The 19,110-nt window shown below is 34.6% G+C and overlaps 1 protein-coding gene across 1 annotated transcript in view; it reads left to right on the top strand.

Moving 5' to 3' along the window:
* Positions 1 to 19,110, top strand: part of ZFPM2 (zinc finger protein, FOG family member 2) — a 523,557-nt gene that overhangs the window by 104,471 nt on the left and 399,976 nt on the right. Inside the window, exon 2 of the mRNA XM_027973106.3 lies at positions 2,658 to 2,813. Coding sequence (XP_027828907.1) covers positions 2,658 to 2,813 — 156 coding nt within the window. The remainder of the gene's footprint in view (positions 1 to 2,657; positions 2,814 to 19,110) is intronic.

Raw genomic sequence — 19,110 nt, 5'->3', positions numbered from 1 at the left:
GCAAATAGATAGATAGACAACATAAAATAAAACAGCCCCTGGAATATAGAACACTATACTGTCATTTAAGATCTTACCATAATTGTTGATAAATAAAAGTTATATATGGTGTGGAAGCCTTTTTGACATATGTGTATATATATGAATGGCTTGGTTAGATACTTATTGAGCCTATGTCAATGTTTTTTCAAAATTTCACATGAGATTTTCCATTTATTTTTTAATAAAGTGATTAAATTTTAATTTATTGTATACTATAGGAGCCAAATTGTTAAGTCCTGGACGATTTCAAGTAATTGTTCAAGTACACATTATCTTCAATAAAGACTTTTTTACGAATGTTAGAAAGTTTGCTCACATTTTATTTTTAAAAAAAAGTATTTTAGTATTAATTTTATTCTAGTAATGTGCATGCACTTTCTTTATAATATATAGGCTTTTGTAATTGAAGAGCCTACACAAGTAAAAAAGACATTTAGTAAAATTTATATGAATTATTTAAAATATATATGTTACAATTAGAGATTTATTTTTTGTTAACCAAACCCGAGTATGTATTCCAAAAGAAGTCTAGATTGTCTTGTCTGTTACATGATATAAACTGATATTAAGGCAGTTTCCTTTATAGATTGACTTGGTAAGGATATAAATTATGCAAATAATTAAATATTCATAATCAATTATTTTATTTTTGGTAATGTCTGTAAAAAAGACTTTCCTGGTTATTTTTGCTGGGAGGGTTTAAATTTTGGTTGATTTTTGGTAATCTGAGAAGAGCAGTAAGAGGTTTCTCAATTTTAAGACTAGATCTTTAAACATCTAAAAATAAAGTTATGTTAGTAGACATGAGCAATTTCTGAAGGATTCTGTGTTTACGAGTAACCTGTTTTATAGTTTTACTTATGAAAGAATGCATTTATAATTACAAAAGAATGGTTTGCATAGTAGTGTGGTATAAAGGTATTCTAAAATAAAATAGAGTTTTCATGTCAACTTTTTCATATATTAGCTTGTAGCCTTATTCTGGTTAACTAACCTCCTGACCTTTACTTTCCAGATTTACCAAAATAAAGAATAATAATTCCCATACGTACCTCACTGGGTTATTGTAAAGATCACATAAGAAAGTACTTTGAAAGTCCTATATGAGATACAAAAATGAAATGGTTTAGGTGTCTTATTTTGACCAAACTTGTTATTAAAACTAAGTATCTTGAAAAATAAAAACATGGAAAATATTCTATTTTATTCCTTGTTAGACTTGCAGTTAGTAATTCAAATTATTCAAATAACTGTTTTAGTGATTGTAATATTTTACCTTATTACTATTTTATATATTCCTTGCATGTCTTAGTACTTGACATAATTGTTAAAAGGTGAAAGATTATATATTACATGAAATAATGAACAAGAGATAAAAACTAATATGAGATCCATGGCTTTTGAATGCAACTGAGCACACATGGTTTTTTCCAACTCTCCACCTAGAATTAAAAAAGAAAAAGCACATTACGGAGTGTTTGGAATTAGTGCATCCTTTCTTCCTTAACATTTGTTACTTTGGAGAAAAGAAGAAAAAATAAATTTTAGAAGGGACAAAGAAACTCTGTAATAATTTTTTTTTGGCTTGAATGTACCTTAAATTTAAATCCACGTTTCCAAGAAGTAAGAGAAAGAGACTGCCTAAGCCTTTTAAGTATTTAGCCTGTCTGATGAGACTGCTGACATGAGTGACAATTAGTACAAATTACCATAATTGTGTTCTGTGGATGAAATGCCACAGTGCTTCTTTAGGAGCAAATGCAGGCTTCCACTTAGTAAAATGAGTCGGATACTTTGATTCTTCTGGGCAGTCAGAAATTCACAATCAGCCATGTGGTATTTCCATGTCATCCACTTCAGATCCATCTCAACAACTACAGCCCACCCTTTCCTTTCAATAAAATAGGTCCATTAACGTAATGCACCTGACTCTCATTCACTCTAAGGAAGTTGTATTTTATTACAGAAAAGTATCACATAAATACAAATTACATTTTTTCATTAGAAAACTACTTTTCATTTCAGAAAAAATTCAATTAATTATGAATAGGGTTATGCTTTCATCAGGGAGAGAAATATGTAACTTTTTCTTCAAGCTTCAAACACATATAATGAAATCTTTTCTCAGAATCCACTCTTAAGATGGATTTTTAAAAGTATTGACTTTATTAAAATCTCAGTTCAATTAAAATGCATTCAATTACTTTAAATCTTTATTAAACTCTCAGGTAAAATTGTACAACAGTGTAAAAGAGACTTGTACTCTTTACCAGGCAGTTAATTCTAACAAATGAACGTAAAGTGCACAGTTTCGCTCTTCAGGAGAGAATAAAAGAATAAGCTTTGGGCTTCAAGTTGGAGGTGGGGAAGGATGGGAGATGGAGGTTGCTTTCTATTTAGTAATTTCAGGAACAGGCTTCTTTCCACTTGTGACATTGCTCAGTAACTTGTTGACGTGGATGTGGCATTATTTTGTCTGGGTGCCCTTGGTACTACTTGTCCTTTCATAGAATACCTTATCCTGCTTCACCACCTGAATCAAAAAGACCCTGTTTAAGGATTTTATTTCACGCTCTTCTCAGATGTTTTTGGTACAGTGTCCTCTTCTTTTCAAGGGCCTCTAGAAGATGCCATTGAAGAGGAAGAAGAATGTCCATCAGAGGAAACAGACATTATCTCAAAGGGGGACTTTCCACTGGAGGAAAGCTTCTCCACAGAATTTGGGCCTGAAAATCTGAGTTGTGAAGAGGTGGAATACTTTTGCAACAAAGGTAATCATTAATGGCTGGGCGTGATACGTGAGTTCATTTACTCAGATGAGTTTGTGTAGTTGAAAACTGCACTGATATACTGGAGGAAGAGTGTTCGTCTGAAAATGTGTACAGGATTTTTAAAATGCAATATTATTTTGAAAGATAAAAGAATTTTATAACTCATAAGTCATATTGTGTATTTAAATACATAGTTTCGTATTGATTGGCCAGTTGACTGAATATTTTCATGTTGCTTGGACAGTTGACTATAATATATTTAATGTTCATCATTTATCCCTTCAACAAATATTGTTGAATGTCAGTTGTTTACAAGGCACTGAATTCATCATGGAGGGTAAGCAGGGAATGGGCCAGAGTCCCTATACAAGGTTTGAGCTCACTCCTTTTGAACACTGAATGCCTTAAGTGTTTGACGCTGACTTTTAACATTGAGGATGGTGCTCTTTTTAGATACTGACAAATAAGAAAATACACACTCTTTCTGTCTTCTAAATATTCTTTTGATACACTATCATTGTAACAGAGGTAGAATCTGAGACACTGTATCTCAACCTATTTCCAACCTATCTTGACTTGGAGCCAAGTGGCCCTGCCAGTAATTATGTCCTCATTGGTCATGTACACTCATTATTTAACTTGCTTTTCCAAAACTGGGTTTAAGGGTTCTTATGATTCTTTTTAATTTTTCGATTGTTTTGCCTCTGCAAGTGAGATGGATCTTCTGTTACCTCCTGCACCAATGTATAATTTCACAAGTGTTCAGGTTACTTCTTTGGTTTTAGAATAGCTACTTTTATTGATTTTACCATGGTCGTTTCCCATAGGGCATGACGGAGAGTGTATGTCTATCTCTGTATGTCTGTTTATGTTTCTGTAAGCAATATTTTTTTTTTGTTTTAGGCAGACAGAGAAACTATGGAAAGTGAGTTTTTACATGTTTGTGTGAATTTGATGATCAGAATTGATAGTCTGAAATCAAGAATGCTGATATATCATCCTCCCAAACTGCTAATATACATGTCTCAGCAGCCAACTATTTATATTTGATACTTATTATTACAACCTCAGTATAACTTTCTCTTAATTCTGGCATGTTAGAAATAAAAGAAGTGAGCCATTTCCATCCCTGTGGTCCGTAGAGTTCAATACCCTAAAACTGTGGAGATGGAGTGACAATGCCAGCACTTGGTTTCACTGAAGTTCAGAAAACCTCTTTGACCATTAACTCCTGGAGACCTCAAGATGACTACCTGGTCCTTGACCCCCACATCAGAGACTTTTAGTTGAAAACAAGAACAGTAGGGACAGAATAGACCTTTTTTAGTATTCACTTAGATTTCAGGCTAAATTAATATTTTCCCTGTTAGAACCATTTCTTGATGCTGCATAACCACAACAATACCTAGTAGAGCTAGATGGAGAGGAAGAGTTTTTAAATACGTTTGAAGGCATCCCATTTTCCATCTTGATCAGGAAATATACTCTTTGCGCACTGTAGAGTACCTGCCTTACGTTGCAGGACTGCAATGAAGGAAGGAACCAGTAGCTATTAAGTATCATTTATTCTTCTTACTCTTGTCCTTAAAAGACTTAGTGTATGGACTCAAGACTTTTGCAATTTATTAATCCAGGGAGAGCAGTAATAATAATTATTAGATGTTGTTTACATTTGGTAATAATCATTGGTGATGGCCTGTGTTTAATGAAAGAATATATTGGGGTGGCAAAAGAAGTTTGTTCAGGTTTTTCTGTAAGATGTTACATAAAACCCGAATGAACTTCTTTGCTCAACCTAATAGAACTTCAAGTTTTAAGTTAGTAGTTTCTTGGAAGAAAATGGACTTAGAGTGAAAGTGAAGTCGCTCAGTTGTGTCCAGTTCTTGCAACCTCAGGGACTGTAGCCTACCAGGCTCCCCTGTCCATGGAATTTTCCAGGCAAGAGTACTGGAATGGGTTGCCATTTCCTTCTCCAGGGGATCTTCCTGACCTAGGGGTCGAATCCGGGTCTCCTGCATTGCAGGCAGACGCTTTACCGTCCGAGCCACCAGGGAAGTCCTAAATGGACTTATAGCAGATGCTTTTTATAGGATTACATAATTATAGTCTCAGAATAATAACTTCCATCTATACTAAACAGAGTCTTAATGAAAAATAATGACAGGCCTTGAGGGACTAAAAGAAAAGAAACAAAACTGAATTACAATTCTTAAGAACATTGTTTAATAAACATTAACTGTTTGATAAATAATTGGAAAGTGGAAAAATATATCAAAGTAACATTTAATATGTAATGTAGGTAACATGGGGCTTCCCAGGTGGTGCTAGTGGTAAAGAACCTGCCTACAATGCAGGAGACAAAAAAGATTCAGGTTTGATCCCTGGGTTTCGAAGATCCCCTGGAGTGGGGCATGGCAACCCACTCCAGTCTTCTTGCCTGGAGAATCCCCATGGACAGAGGAGCTTGGTGGGTTACAGTCCAAAGGTCACAAAGAGTCGGACATGATTGAAATGACCTAGCACACAGATGCACACATAGGTAATATATTAAAAATATATAATTAATATATATTATACAAATAATTCTTTGTTTAATTTGAAGCTAGATAATAATGCTACGTGGGAATAAGAATTCTAATTTTGACATAATATTTTTTAGGATAAATACTACTTTACTATTTCAAACCACTGTTGCTTTATTTAATAGGAAATGAATTTCATTATTTTACTCTCATAAGTTGTGAGACCAGGGAATTCCCACTGAAGCAGTAAGAACTGGTGTGAAAGAGAGACAACTCTTTGATATGAATTGCATCCCCTTGAGGTCATACTGGGATTCCATTCATTTTTCATTTAAGTTGATTAACTGTAATAGGAAGAAAAAATTTTCTCTCTGGAAAATTAGAATCTAATCTTTCTGCAGAAATTTACATATTAGTCTCAGTGACACATAATTATGTTTTATTGCCTGTTGCAAGGAACAAGACAGATAGGTTTAAAAGAGTATATGTATTTAAATGGTTAATGATGCCAGTGTCATGATTGAAGAAGCATGTGAGAATTGTTATTCTGATGAAAACTATTTTTAAGTTGGGATCATTGATGAAACATACTTTTGCATATATTCTAAATGATTTGTGACAACTTAAACATTGTAAATATGTGTAAGAAAATGAATTGGATTATTTTGAAAGTTTCTTTGTCTAAAAATCTAGTCAAAATCACAATCTAGCAATGACATAGTTGCTTTACTAGGTTCCAGTGATAATCTTATCAAATAGGATAGGAATTTAAAAACTAAGATCACAAAAACATGGCTGGAGTATCTTGTTTTCCAAACAAGGTATTTTGACATATTGTCAGAGAAGAATATTGAGATGTTCATATAGTTTCAATACATCTTCATTTCTATTTTAGCAACTATCTTTTGTATAAAAGCAATCTATTGTATTGTAACTTTCCTTTTTAGAAAAGAAGAAAAATTTCGACTTTCTGGAGACATAGCTTATCATGGGTTAAAGTTGCTGTTTCCTTTTGAAATTGAACCTCTACATTATACAGGATGTTTTCAGTGTTTAGAATAGTTATTTACTTATTATTGTGGCATTTTCCTCTGTTCCACATGAGTATTATCTATTCTCTTGTTGTCAAAGGGAAGACTCTTTTTTTTTTTTTTTACAAAAGTCTCAAAGTGTCTATTAATGTTAGTAAAGTTCCTGGTTATAAAATGTGATTAAATGTGATCCAAATCACTCTTATAATGTAATATTCCACATAAATGTAAAACAAGTTGGTCAGACTTTTGTCATCTTTAAATGTGTAGAATTTTTAATCACATGAATCTAAAGCCTAAATATTTACAATTAAAATGGAAAAGATCACTTTAATAAAACCTTGTTATAGTCATAGGGGGCCTAACATTTGAATCTGACAATTCTATTGATTCCTTTTTCACTTTTTACTTTGGGTTAGTTGCATATTTCATGTTTTTTGTTTTTCATCTTTGAAATGAATCAAATGAACTATGTTTATAAAAGATGCTATTTCAAAGTTGCTTTGATCCTTTTAGATTTTAAGAAATTTAGCAAAGTGTAAAGCACTGCCTTCAATGTGCATCACCCTCTTTGGTGCAGTGAGTTTAGATCACTTGGCATCTTGCCTTACCGTATCTCAGAGAGGAAGGAAACAAGCAAGAATTATTTCCTTGAATTTACAGATGACGAAGACATCAAGGCTGGGTCCATAAGTGCTGCACATTTCCTGTGGTACTGAAGTATTTGCTTCAGTGCCTTTTTTTCTGCCTTTGTTCTGGCTTATAGAATAAACATGGAAGAACATCAATGTTGGTTTAGAGCTAAGCAAACTAGTATAAATTGAAATATAGGTGTTCTGGAAAGCAACCTGGGGAGTTATGTCACTGCTGGCAGGTGAGGACTCATATATATTAGCAATTCTTGGATCAACTCAGAGACAGTAAATTTTATAAAGGAGGTGATATTAAAGCAGCTCTAAAACTGGCTTACTATTATTAATTATTTGGAAGATGGTTTCCTCACTGAAATATTCAAGTTTGTTAATGACTAAAGTAGATAAACCTGTCTTGGGATACATTCCAGGAGGATGTCACATGGTATGTGAACAGGCAGAAAATTGCCAGGCCAGTATCATTAGGCTGTTAGAAAATGATGCTGTCAACAGGCAAGCAAACAACCACCCACAAACCACTGAAGAAACTATATATTAGTGAACTTTAAATTATCAATAGTGATTTTCTGAAAAAGTTAACCAAGTTAACAAACTGGTCTCTGATGACATCATCTATGAACAAAGTCTGAAAGGGAAAAATAATGTCATTAAAGTTGATTTTGAAAGAAAAGCAAGCCTTTCTTATAGTCCTACTATCTAGATACAGAGAATGATCAGAGAGGTCACTGGGTGCAGTGTTTTACTTGAATAGATGAATTAGTGTTGGAGCTCTTCAATCTGGAAGAATTAGGGTTGGAAAAAAGGGAGCATAATGGAAATCTGTAAAATAAGAAAACAGATACAGTGTAACAATGGGCATTCTCACCACATTCAAAAACATTTGACCCAGGTAATGTGCAGAAAGTAAAGGTTGTCTTTCTATATTTAAAAAGCTTTAGAATAGCAAAATGCAAAAATATTAAAGAAAATAGAATAAAGCCTGAGTTACTCAGACTTGGATTTAGCTCTAGCCCCAGAAGTAATTAATACCAAAGCAAAAACAAACATAAACAGATAATTAGGTTGGCAGAAGCTTCCAGTTCAGTTCCATAGATTGAATTAAGTACAACTCAACTTATATGTTAGGCATCTGCTATGTGTTGGACCCCTTTCTTGGTTCTGGGGATGCAACAATAGACAAAAGTCCATCCCCACTCTTGAGAGACAGACAACAATCAAACTCACATTGTATAATATAATGGGTAATGCTGAAGATCGTGAAGAAAAACAGCACAGGTGGGGATGAGAAAATGCCATTGTGGGTGGGGGGTGTGTGTGTGCTCTGCACACTGCCTTATACAGAGTGATGGTAGGATGGGTGAACTTTGAGTGGAGACCTGAGGGAAGGGAGTGAGCTTCTGGTACTCCAGGATCAAATTGACTGTACCTGTGAGGCTAGTGTTGCAGGAAGCCAGAGGAGCTCAGCGGAGAGCTGGGAGGAAATAGGAGAGGTATGGCTGTACCTGTGGAACTGACATCCTAGAAATCTCTGGGCTTCTTGTTGCTGCGGAAGGCTTGGGTAAGCCACAGAGGAGAGCTGAGATATAACTGAGAGAAAGCCATGATGATGACTTCTCTTTACCTAGAGAAGAAAGGGCTGCAGAGAGTACAAGTGAAAGCAGGAAATGGAAGCAAGAAAATCGGGGAAGCTGTCAGGAAATACAAATAACTCCAACTGGAACCATCCCTTTAGCCACAGTCTTGATGAGACTCCATCTGTAGCTCGTTAATGCAGTTTCCGGAAGAACAGTTTAGGGGTGTTTGAGGCTAATGAGTCTCTTTGCTCCCTTCCACAACACCAGAGCTGAGTATATGTTCTCTATAAATTTTCACATCCTTGACTCAGAAAGATAGAGCCAGGAGGCATGAAAATCAGAATAATTTCATCACTGTACTTAACTATTTCTGCCAATGTTTCCAGACTCATGGGAATGTTCCTTTCCCCCAACTCTTGCCTTTCTTTCCATGGTTTGTGTCATTTTGTAGCTTTGTTCACAATTTAAGAACGGAGGAAAAGCCATATTTTTCTTTGGACTGTGATCAGTTAAAGCCTGGATTATTGGCGTTTGTCATCCCTCACCCCCATGTCAAGGTAAAACAACAAAAAAATTATCTTAGATTCTTAATACTAGAAGAAGAAGAGCAAAAGCGGTTTCATAACGATTTGGTTAGGGGTGTAGTAATTGCTTGTTTCTCACTTGATTCAGTCAAACATTCAGGCTATTTTGTTTCCTGTTTTCTTTTTACTTTTCATTTTGTTATTATTTTAGTTCAGAAAGTCTGTTTACATACAGTTTGTAAATGCTTTTCAGTCAGTTTGGTTTCTTTCTTCCTCATTTGTGCCTTTAATGACATGTTTTTGCCTCCTCTGATACTTGGGCAACTGGAATCAGAATCTGCAAAAGGCAGCTCTACCATAATCACTTTGAGTTCAGTCAGGAAGGAGATCTTTACAGGCAACTTTGTTCCTTTTTTCTTAACGGGATTAAGAAGCTGAGCTTTTTAAATTCTTGCATATAACATTGACATTTCCAGGGTGTGTTTGGACCAGGGAGTTCAAAGAGAAGGAATAAAAAAGAAAAGCCAATATGACTTTGTTTTTTACCTTGCTGGAGGAGCTGTTTGTGCAAATCGCCTATAAGCTTATTGACCTGAATCTTTGACTCCTTGTTTTCTCTGGATTTGGCTGGAGTGGAGACACTGATGGAGCCCTGATAGAGCTGATTGAACAGCCCCCAGCTTTGCTTGGCACAGACCTCCTTTCCCTTCTCCTCCACTTCCCCCTCCCTCCGCATGACATTATTGTTCCTTGGCAAACCCTCTGTTTTTCTGGATCTAGTACTCCTTTTTAAAAAATTTATTTTAAAATCATTAAATTTTTCTTGCATAACTCATCCCACAATACAAAATGGAAAGTAAATTTTTTTTTAGAATATAGAAATAGAGGCTACTTGTATTTTCATCTTGTAAGATTGGAAAAAGGAAGAAATACCTTATGACATTGTGGTATCACTCTTCTGGTCATATTAAAATCCTGAAACATATTTTTTTTTATTTGGAATCAGTTTGATTTTTTCCTTAAGCCACAGTTATTGGAAAAAAAAAAATGAAGGAACATTTGAAGGCAATTTGTGCTTTCAGGGGAGTTAGCATTTTCTCATTTTTTGGGAACCAGAGGGTGTTCAAATTTTGTTCATGGCTTAGTATTTTATTTGTAAGAATCAAATCAAATTTTATCTGTTTACCTCATCTTTGATCCCAGATATATCATTATGAAAATTTCAACAAAATTAACATGATTGATTTTACACAATGTTGAAATGAGTCATGATGATATCATTTATATGAATTTTGTATGATAATATGTGCTATGTTTTTTCATGTGATAAAATAAATTCATTGTTTTTTCTGTGAGCAAACCATTAACAGCTCTCCATTGTGCAATCTACTAAAGGCATTTTTTAGATATAGTGAAACTTGATAAATATTACATAATTATAATTTATGAAACAATTTCATGTTGTAATATAGCATATTTTATTCTGCTTCTACCTGACTATATAAGATATTTAAGAGATAGATATATGCCTGTTTTGTTTATATCTTTATTTTATATCAACATCATTACTGTTAATAACAAAAACTGAGATCAATATAAAACCATATGTAATCATTTAGAGATGTTGCCTTTTTGATTTTGTTTCTGCAAGTGAAAGACTATAAAACTTAGTGTAAGTTTGTTGTTTTCCCTACAATGTTGAAACTCAGGAGAAAAGAAAGAATTTATTTAATCTATTATTTTATATATGTAAAACTAGGCATCGGTATATTAGAAGACATCTGAATATTGATTGACTTTTTCTTTTATCTAGATATTAAATTAATCACTGATTTTAGCTGAATACTATTAAGGAAAACTGTATATTTTAAGCTCTTTTATTGCTGTATTTTCTCAGTGGTATTCTGGGTAGAATGAAGAGACAGTGTTTCTTGAAGGAAGTAGATTTGTTCAAGTAGTAATTATATAAACAGTTATTCTAAATTTAAAAAGTATTTTTCAATTTTATTTTGCTCAAATTAAAAAAATATAAAACAATGCATGCAGATCTGTACTAGTGTGCCAATCATTTACATCTACTAACTCGATTTATTTTTCTATTCAAAGAAAATTACAAGAACGAATAGAATTAGGGAAGCCTGAGAAGCTAATTTATTTTAATCATATGGAATTAACATGGTTGACAACCTTGAATCCTACTGTTGGTCCCATAATAATTTGAGATAAAATGTTATCATTGTAGAGAAACTGATCTCTTGGAAGTAGCCATGTCTTTTCTGCTTTCTATTGCTAAACATCATAAATTATTTAAAAACATTTTCTTGGTACTCTGCACTAGCATTTTTTAGGTTTAAATCAAGGAAGATTTTCAGAGCTTTTACTCTTCTAATATAAAATTCATAGTTTCTTGTTAGTATGTAAAATTTCTCACAATGTTTTGATTATCATTTGAGAAGCAACAGGCAGTATTAAAGTATTTGCCCTTCCATTGCCTGATGGGATAATCTTTACCTCTGGTAGTGCTAAACGTAGAATGTGGAAAGCTGCCGTATGATGAATTTAATTATAGTAATATAGTCAGTCACTTTTTTTGTTGTTTTCAAAAGGTCAAGTAAAAATAAGGGAATGTGTTATACCAGTGAAGCAAATACTGATAACGAATGCAGATTGCTGTTTCAGCTTCTTTTAGTAGTTCAATGAGATTCCAGAGATTGGCACTGAGTCTACATACCAATTATAATAATTATAATAATGGTAATAACAACTTCCATTTGGTGACATGCTCCTGAAAGTCAGGCATCTTGCTGTATATATATTGTTTCTAATCAACTTACTGTCCTGCAGGGTGGATGTTGTTTTCACCTGCAACTTCCAAAGCTTCAGTAACTTGGCCAAAGTCACAAAATTACCAAAGGTTAGTACCAGATTCAAACCTAGGTTATGGTAGTTATAAAGATAGAGAGCTAATTTTGTTTCTGATGTCCATCATTATATAATCCTTATAGAAGGAGATGAGCACATCAGACGAAGCCTGGACATGTGAAGCGTTAAACTCACTTTTTTGAGGTATTTTTAACACTTATTAGATGTGATGTGTCAGTCAATATAAGGGCATATGTAAATACAAGAAACTTAAAAAGGGTAAATAAATACTTCAGGGGAAGGCTTCAAAGATTTCTATTCTTTTGGTCCTCCCTTAAAGACTCTGTCCATATAAACCAATTTGCAGTAAGTAAAGTTGGCATTTCAGTAAAATGAGAGGGCTATATTGAAAGCTCTTTAGACTCATTATATTAACTGGATGATTGTTACTCTGATTTGGTGGCATGAAATAAGCCACAATTTCTCATTGTTTGTTTCTTGTGAAGTTGTTTTCAGGTAATTCAAAAGACTGGGCGCAAACCAAAATGTGTGTGCTTGGGCAGAAGTCAGTAATAAATAGCAATAATGTTTACAAATCCATCAAAACTATTTGAATAGGAATTTCAGCCCTGTAAAAATCTTTGCAAAGTGAACTCTTTAAAACAGTTTGACCTTAACATAAAATAAGGCCAAATAAAAAGCGGAGAGAGGAAGGAAGGAAGAGGAGAAGAGAGCATTGTTTGCAGGGAAAGCTCGGGCCACTGTGAAAACTTTTCACTTTTCTGAAGGAAATGCAGTGCAGCAGATGGTAAGAGTGGAAGTGAGATAAACATAGGAACTGGAAAAATAAGCGATACATTCTAACAGGTTCTGTATCAAAGATCTGGAGAAGTAGAAAGATTAGACAAGAAACTGTTCTGAAACTTGACAGTAGCTGTATCTTACCAAGTCTTAAACGCGCATAGCAGAGATGGAAAGTGGAATTGCACAGACAGTAGGCTGTGATTATATTTTTCTGACAGTGAGAAGGGAAGGTCTCTTTAAGGATTATTTTTAAAGATAGAGATTTATCTAGGTAGAAATCTATAGTATAGATGTATAAAACACTTCACTTCTTGGCTACCTGTTTAACAATGGGATTTGATGCAGCCTTTGTTCTTGCTATAGAATTAGCACAAGACTCTGTAGTTTGGGTCTTAGATAATCTTTTCTTTTTTTTTTTTCCCAATTCTTTTTATGTTCCAGGCTAGTTAACTAATACTGAAATCTATGTCACCTGTTTCTGGTTATGGACGTGGTATGTGTAAGTGCCTGTAAGTGACCACACGCATACAGAGGCAGAAAGGGAAGTATATAAAAGAATGTTTTTATTTCTTAAAGATGAAGTCATCTAGTAAAGGAAGGAAAACATATTTACAAGTGAGAAAAGGGAATATATATATAAAGAGTGGAGGAAATGTTAAGTTTGGGCTGATTAAGGAAGCATCGTAGTCATTCTTAAGCTTCCTATGACATTGCACATCTTTGCAATATGGAAACTGATTCACCAGCAAGGATCTGCCTCATTTAAGCCTATGTTTTGTGCGCCTGTATCTTGACCTGGTGACTGACAGTGAAAGAGAATACCAAAATATAGTAGCTCAACAAGAAATAGTTCTATAAAAATATAGTGTTACTGACAATAAGAAAATAGGCTAATATCCTAAGGGAAACCCAATTTTTATGAAAAAGTGATGTTTTCTCTATAATACTGTCAGTTTATGTTGGGGAACTTTTTAAGGTGCCCCCCAAATCAGATCATTAGTAAAAGGAATGGATTTTGACAGTTTACATAAAATGCATACCTTCATATTTATTGCCAAAATATTAAATCTACTCATTCATCTTTTAAATTTATTTATCAATTGTTTAGTTAGTTTGCTGTGGTATAACATGGCTTCAGAATTCCTCATTTCCTTCCAAGGCCCTACACCTAATGTTGTCATTACAACTTTGCATTCTTCTTTTAAGGAGAGGCCTCTCCAACTGAATAAGCTTCAGGCCCCACAAGGCCTGCATCAACCTCTGTTAGTACCTTCAGTAAATATGAGTGATCTCATAGGAGACAGCTATGATCAAGAATGTTGTTTGCTTTCAACTTGCTAATTTTTGAAAAACCTTGAACAAGATTCCTAAAATTTCTTGGCATTTATGGTAGATATCTGAATTTCAAATCTGCTATTATTCTAGGATAAGTTGCCCTGAGCATAAAGAGAGTATAAATACTCATGGAAACTATTAAAACATTTTTCCATGTTTCTGAAAATCTAGGCAGTGCTCTGGATGTTATTTCTGTTTTTCTTGTGTTATCAGCAGCTAAGGACCTCTTGCTGGCCCTGAGGGAGGAGATGCTGTGGGAAGACCTTGTGGTGAAAGGAGTTTGAATGGATTGCTTGATAACACGGCTTCCCAGGTGGCTCAGACAGTTAAGAGTCTGCCTGCACTTCAGGAGACCTGGGTTCAATCCCTGGGTTGGAAAGATCCCCTAGAGAAGAGAACAGCTACCCACTCCAGTATTCTGGCCTGGAGAATTCCATGGGCAGAGGAGCCTGGCAGGCTACAGTCCATGGGGTGGCAAAGAGTTGGACACGACTGAGAGACTTTGACTTCACTTGATCACACACTGGGACTATCCCTAGTTGTGGAAGCTGATTATGGATTTGAGTTTGGAGAAGGCTGATTGTAACCTAGAATACTTGCCCACCTCCCCAGATATGGAAACTTCATTAGGATTACATTCAGCTGTAAGAATAGGTTCCTGAAAGTTTCCCAGGACTCTTCCACTTATAATCCATTGTCGGGAATTTATTTTTAACTTAAGGAGTGGTCCACCTCATGAAAAGAGAGGGTGGGAACGTGTTACTCATTATCAGGTGACCACTCGCCCACCTGTAAGTTCTGTTACTGTGGAGCATTTTCAGCTTCAAAGGCCATTGTTTTTATCTTTACTTGATTATTGGGATAATGAATAACTCAAAGCATTGTGGCAGTCCGTTCTTACCACATGCATGTTTTTTTCCAATCCAGTAAATATTTATTGAACACTTGCTATACTAGACGTTTTGGGCCATGCTGTGATTACTGTGTGAGTAAATGCAGGGAAGGTCTTGGCTATTTTGGAATTTACATTTTAGTGAGGAGGCAGACATTAATAAAATAATCACAAAAGTGGTACACGGTGGTTTGAAAGAGTGAGGAAGGTTAAAATGTTCTTAAGAATGTGACACTTTAGTTGCTCTCTAATGCTAAATTAATTATGTAAAACAAGCAATAGGGTTCCAAGCAGAGGGGCAGCATGGCAAAAGACTAGTGAGCTTGCAGATTGTGGTGGAACCACAGTGGGACTTGACACAGATGAGAGATGTATGGGCCAGAGAGATCAGGAAGAACAATGATCATAGGGTGAAGGACAGGAAATAATGAGAGGAAGCATAGGACAGGGAGATAAATACTTTGGAAATGGAGCATTACAGGCAAATCTGAGCTTCCCATAAACATGGTAGAGAGAGAAAATGAAAAAGTAAAATATAGATAATTTCAGTGGTCATGCAGTAGAAAAAAACAGGGTTTATCAGAAGAAATAAATGTTATCCCCTATTTGTGAGCTCTGAGAGTCATTTATCATCATTAGGGTATTTGAACTACTGTTGGATAAAGGGCATTCAGATAGGGACCAAAGTTTTTGTTAGCTGCTGTCCCACAGTATGCATTCTCCATTGGTCTTGGCTTTTTGGATGTGTGGCGTGAGTAAAGCCTTAATTATAATGAGTAAATTATATTGTGGCGATGGAACACTGTGGTAATGAGTGATTGCTTATGACTCATATTCCTACATGGATTATGAGAAAGGAGAAGCCTCTCTGGGGTGAATTGTTAAACAAGAAAGAATAAACAATTAGATTGTATGGAAAATGGTATTCAAAGATCATAACTTTCTCAAATTGGTTTGATCTTTCTGTGTAGACTAGGTTTACTGGTTAGGGAGACAGTTTCAGAGATTGTGAGCTTTGGTTTTACTTTTCGTTGTTGACAGTGATGATGATGGTGACGATGTTGATGTTGGTGATGGTGATGATGGTGATGGTGATGTTGGTGATGATGGTGATGGTGAAGTTGGAGATGATGGTGATGATGGTGATGGTGATATTGGTGATGTTGGTGATGATGATGGTGGTGTTGGTGATGATGATGGTGATGATGGTGATGGTGGTGTTGGTGATGTTGGTGATGATGATGGTGGTGTTGGTGATGGTGATGTTGGTGATGATGATGGTGATATTGGTGATTTGGTGATGATGACGGTGATGATGGTGACCATGATAATGGTGATGGTGATGCTGTTGATGTTGGTGATGATGATAATTTCCTAAAGGGAATGCTGGGTTTGAAGCTTGAAGACTGAGGCCAGAAAACTGAAAGTTAATGGTTTCTTGATGGCTGAACAACAGATCCCTGAATAGGTCAATTATAGTTCAGAGTATTATCATTTACAGACCATCAGGCCTTACTTTGTCTCCTCTTTGGAACAAGAGATGGCTTAATTTTGTAGAATCCTCCTCTGAACGGAACATAGTAGTTGCAGTGGCTTTTCCTTTCAGTTGCAGTGAGGGTTTTTTTTTTGTTGTTGTTGTTGTTTGTTCCTTTGATTGGTTTGGTTTGAGGCAAAGCAGGGGAAGAGAAAATAAAACTTATTTAAACATAAACTTTGAAATATGTATTTCAGAAATGTCTTTTAAAGTAAGATGCCTCCTCTACTTGCTTGTAAATGTTCTTGTGAGAAATAACGAGGAGTGAAATTTCTTGAATGATATAGTGCTGAATATTTGCCTTATTTTATCTCATGTGGAAATTTCCCTTATGTTCCAAATCTTAAGTAAACTTAAACTTTTCCCATAGAGGCTGATACTGATGTCAGGAATAAATATTCAGGACTGTAGAAAGAATTTATAAACCACTGTTCTTTCTTCCTAAGTTATCAATAATTTCAATGTGACTTTTATTTGATACAGTTACCATAAACATTAGTATTTTCAACAATTTTCCCTTACTAGCTATAATAAAATGCCACAGATATTACAGTGGTCATCTGTTGACTGTAGAGACAGTTTCTTTTCAGAATAACAGAATTAGCCCTGGACCATTGTTATCAAACATTTAAGGATTGTTTCCTGATCTGGAGTCTAAAAATTTATAATCAAATAAATGTGGATTCCGTTTTTTGATCTGTTTGATTCATATTCTGGGGTATGAAAAAGGAAAGGAAAGTTACAGGGAAATCGCATGCATTTAAAAATGTTTGTGTACTGAATATAACTATCCAGAACACAGCAAAATCCTACATTTTCTTATATATTTATTGTAAGTCAAGGGGGACTTGAGACAGGCATCATTATAGGGATCCACAGAATAATGGGTATACTCTATTCACACCATTGAAATGTTTAGATTTTATTTTTAGACATTAGCAAAAAAAGGGTAACAATTGAATGTTTTTATTTTTTGTCTCTGGAGATGTAACAATGTCTGTAATTTGGCAATGTAGAGTTAATTTAACATGACACCTCTGTTTGGATAATCTATAACCAAACAATTGTTTTAAGCCAAACAACATTGTGGAGGCTATTAGGCAAAGCAAACACAAACTGAATCTTAAACTTAAATGTCCTCGCCCTTCAATACAAGCTGCAGTTTTCTGTTTTTGACTGTTACAGTCCTTTAACCAAAGCTATCTTGTCTGATGATAAAACCATAAGTGTATGAAGCTCACACATTTTTCATCTCTTTTATGACCTTATCTTTCATGAGCGGCTTCTGTGAAGGTATCCTAACTATAGGAAGCACCTGGAAAACATATGTGATATCTATTCTCTGATAAGCAGTTGTGAACAAGAAAGTAGATCTGTCATTTCTGAACTGTTCATTGTTAAAAAATACTTTGATGATTTAGCTGATTGCAAAATACATTATAGGGATGACTAACAGCTACAGTAACACTCCTAGTCAAGAAAGTTCAATAGTTTCATTGTACAAGAATTTCTATAAGAGGTTAATATTGATAGGAACTACATGGATTAAAAGAGCAGGATTGAGAAAGGCTGTTTGCCTGCATGACTGCTTTCAAACACTGCTGCTATTTTGCGCGGAAAAAGTGACTGCCTCAGAACGTGGCAAGTCTTTAATTTCTACAGGAATGTCTAACTTTCAGTGAAAAGATATTTATTTGTGTTTTGAAATGATTTTTGCCTTGCAAATAGAGCCACTGCTTTTACCACCTTGCCAACAATACCTAATATGGAATCAAAAGACGCTGTTTCATATGTTCCAAAGACTATATTCTAGTGCATTTCCCTGAGTCATTTGTGATGTTTTATAGTGCTCAATAATGCCTTCAATTTCCTCCTATAGGGCTTTCATTGATTCTGAAAACTAAACTAAGAAAAATGGAAGGGCCCACAAAATATGTATAATATCTTATAAAAGAGCAACAAAAGAGTTTAATCTTGCAATGGAAAACCATTAACTGCATAGCCATAATTTCAGAAATATTGTAGATTTTGTTACCATTTGACATTTATTCCATTTCATCATTTATGAATTGGTCTCTGGATGTATATAGTGGTTATCCCATTAAATGTGTTTGTGCTTTGCTAAAAATATACTGAAATTTCTATTTAAAAGCATCTGAATAAAGAATTTAGCAAGTAAATGAATGGATATCAAATGGATTTCTAGCTCTTTCTATAATACTCATCCTAGCATCCTTTTCTCTCCCTTTCCTCTTCCTACCAACAAAGCTTTTGAAGCAGTATCTGAACAAATTTGTCATTATCTTAGCTATTAATTATTCATGCCATTTTTTCATAAGCTGTTCTAGAGTGCTGCTTTCAAACATATAAGAATCAAAATTGGATAAAAGTTAAAAAAAAAGATGGTCAATGAAGTCATTCCCATTCAAATCAAGAAGAGGCTGAAATTGGGTTAATATCAAAATAAAGTTCTATTTATAAATTTTCCATGAGAATAAATATTGATAGGAAAGAAGCAAGTCTCTATTGTGAGGGGAAAATACTGTTTCTTAAAGTAATTTAGAGA

The sequence above is a fragment of the Ovis aries genome, chromosome 9, assembly GCF_016772045.2.
Source record: "Ovis aries strain OAR_USU_Benz2616 breed Rambouillet chromosome 9, ARS-UI_Ramb_v3.0, whole genome shotgun sequence".
Lineage (NCBI taxonomy): Eukaryota > Metazoa > Chordata > Mammalia > Artiodactyla > Bovidae > Ovis > Ovis aries.
Note: the sequence above shows the minus strand (reverse complement) of the source record. Positions and strands in the feature narration are given on the sequence as shown.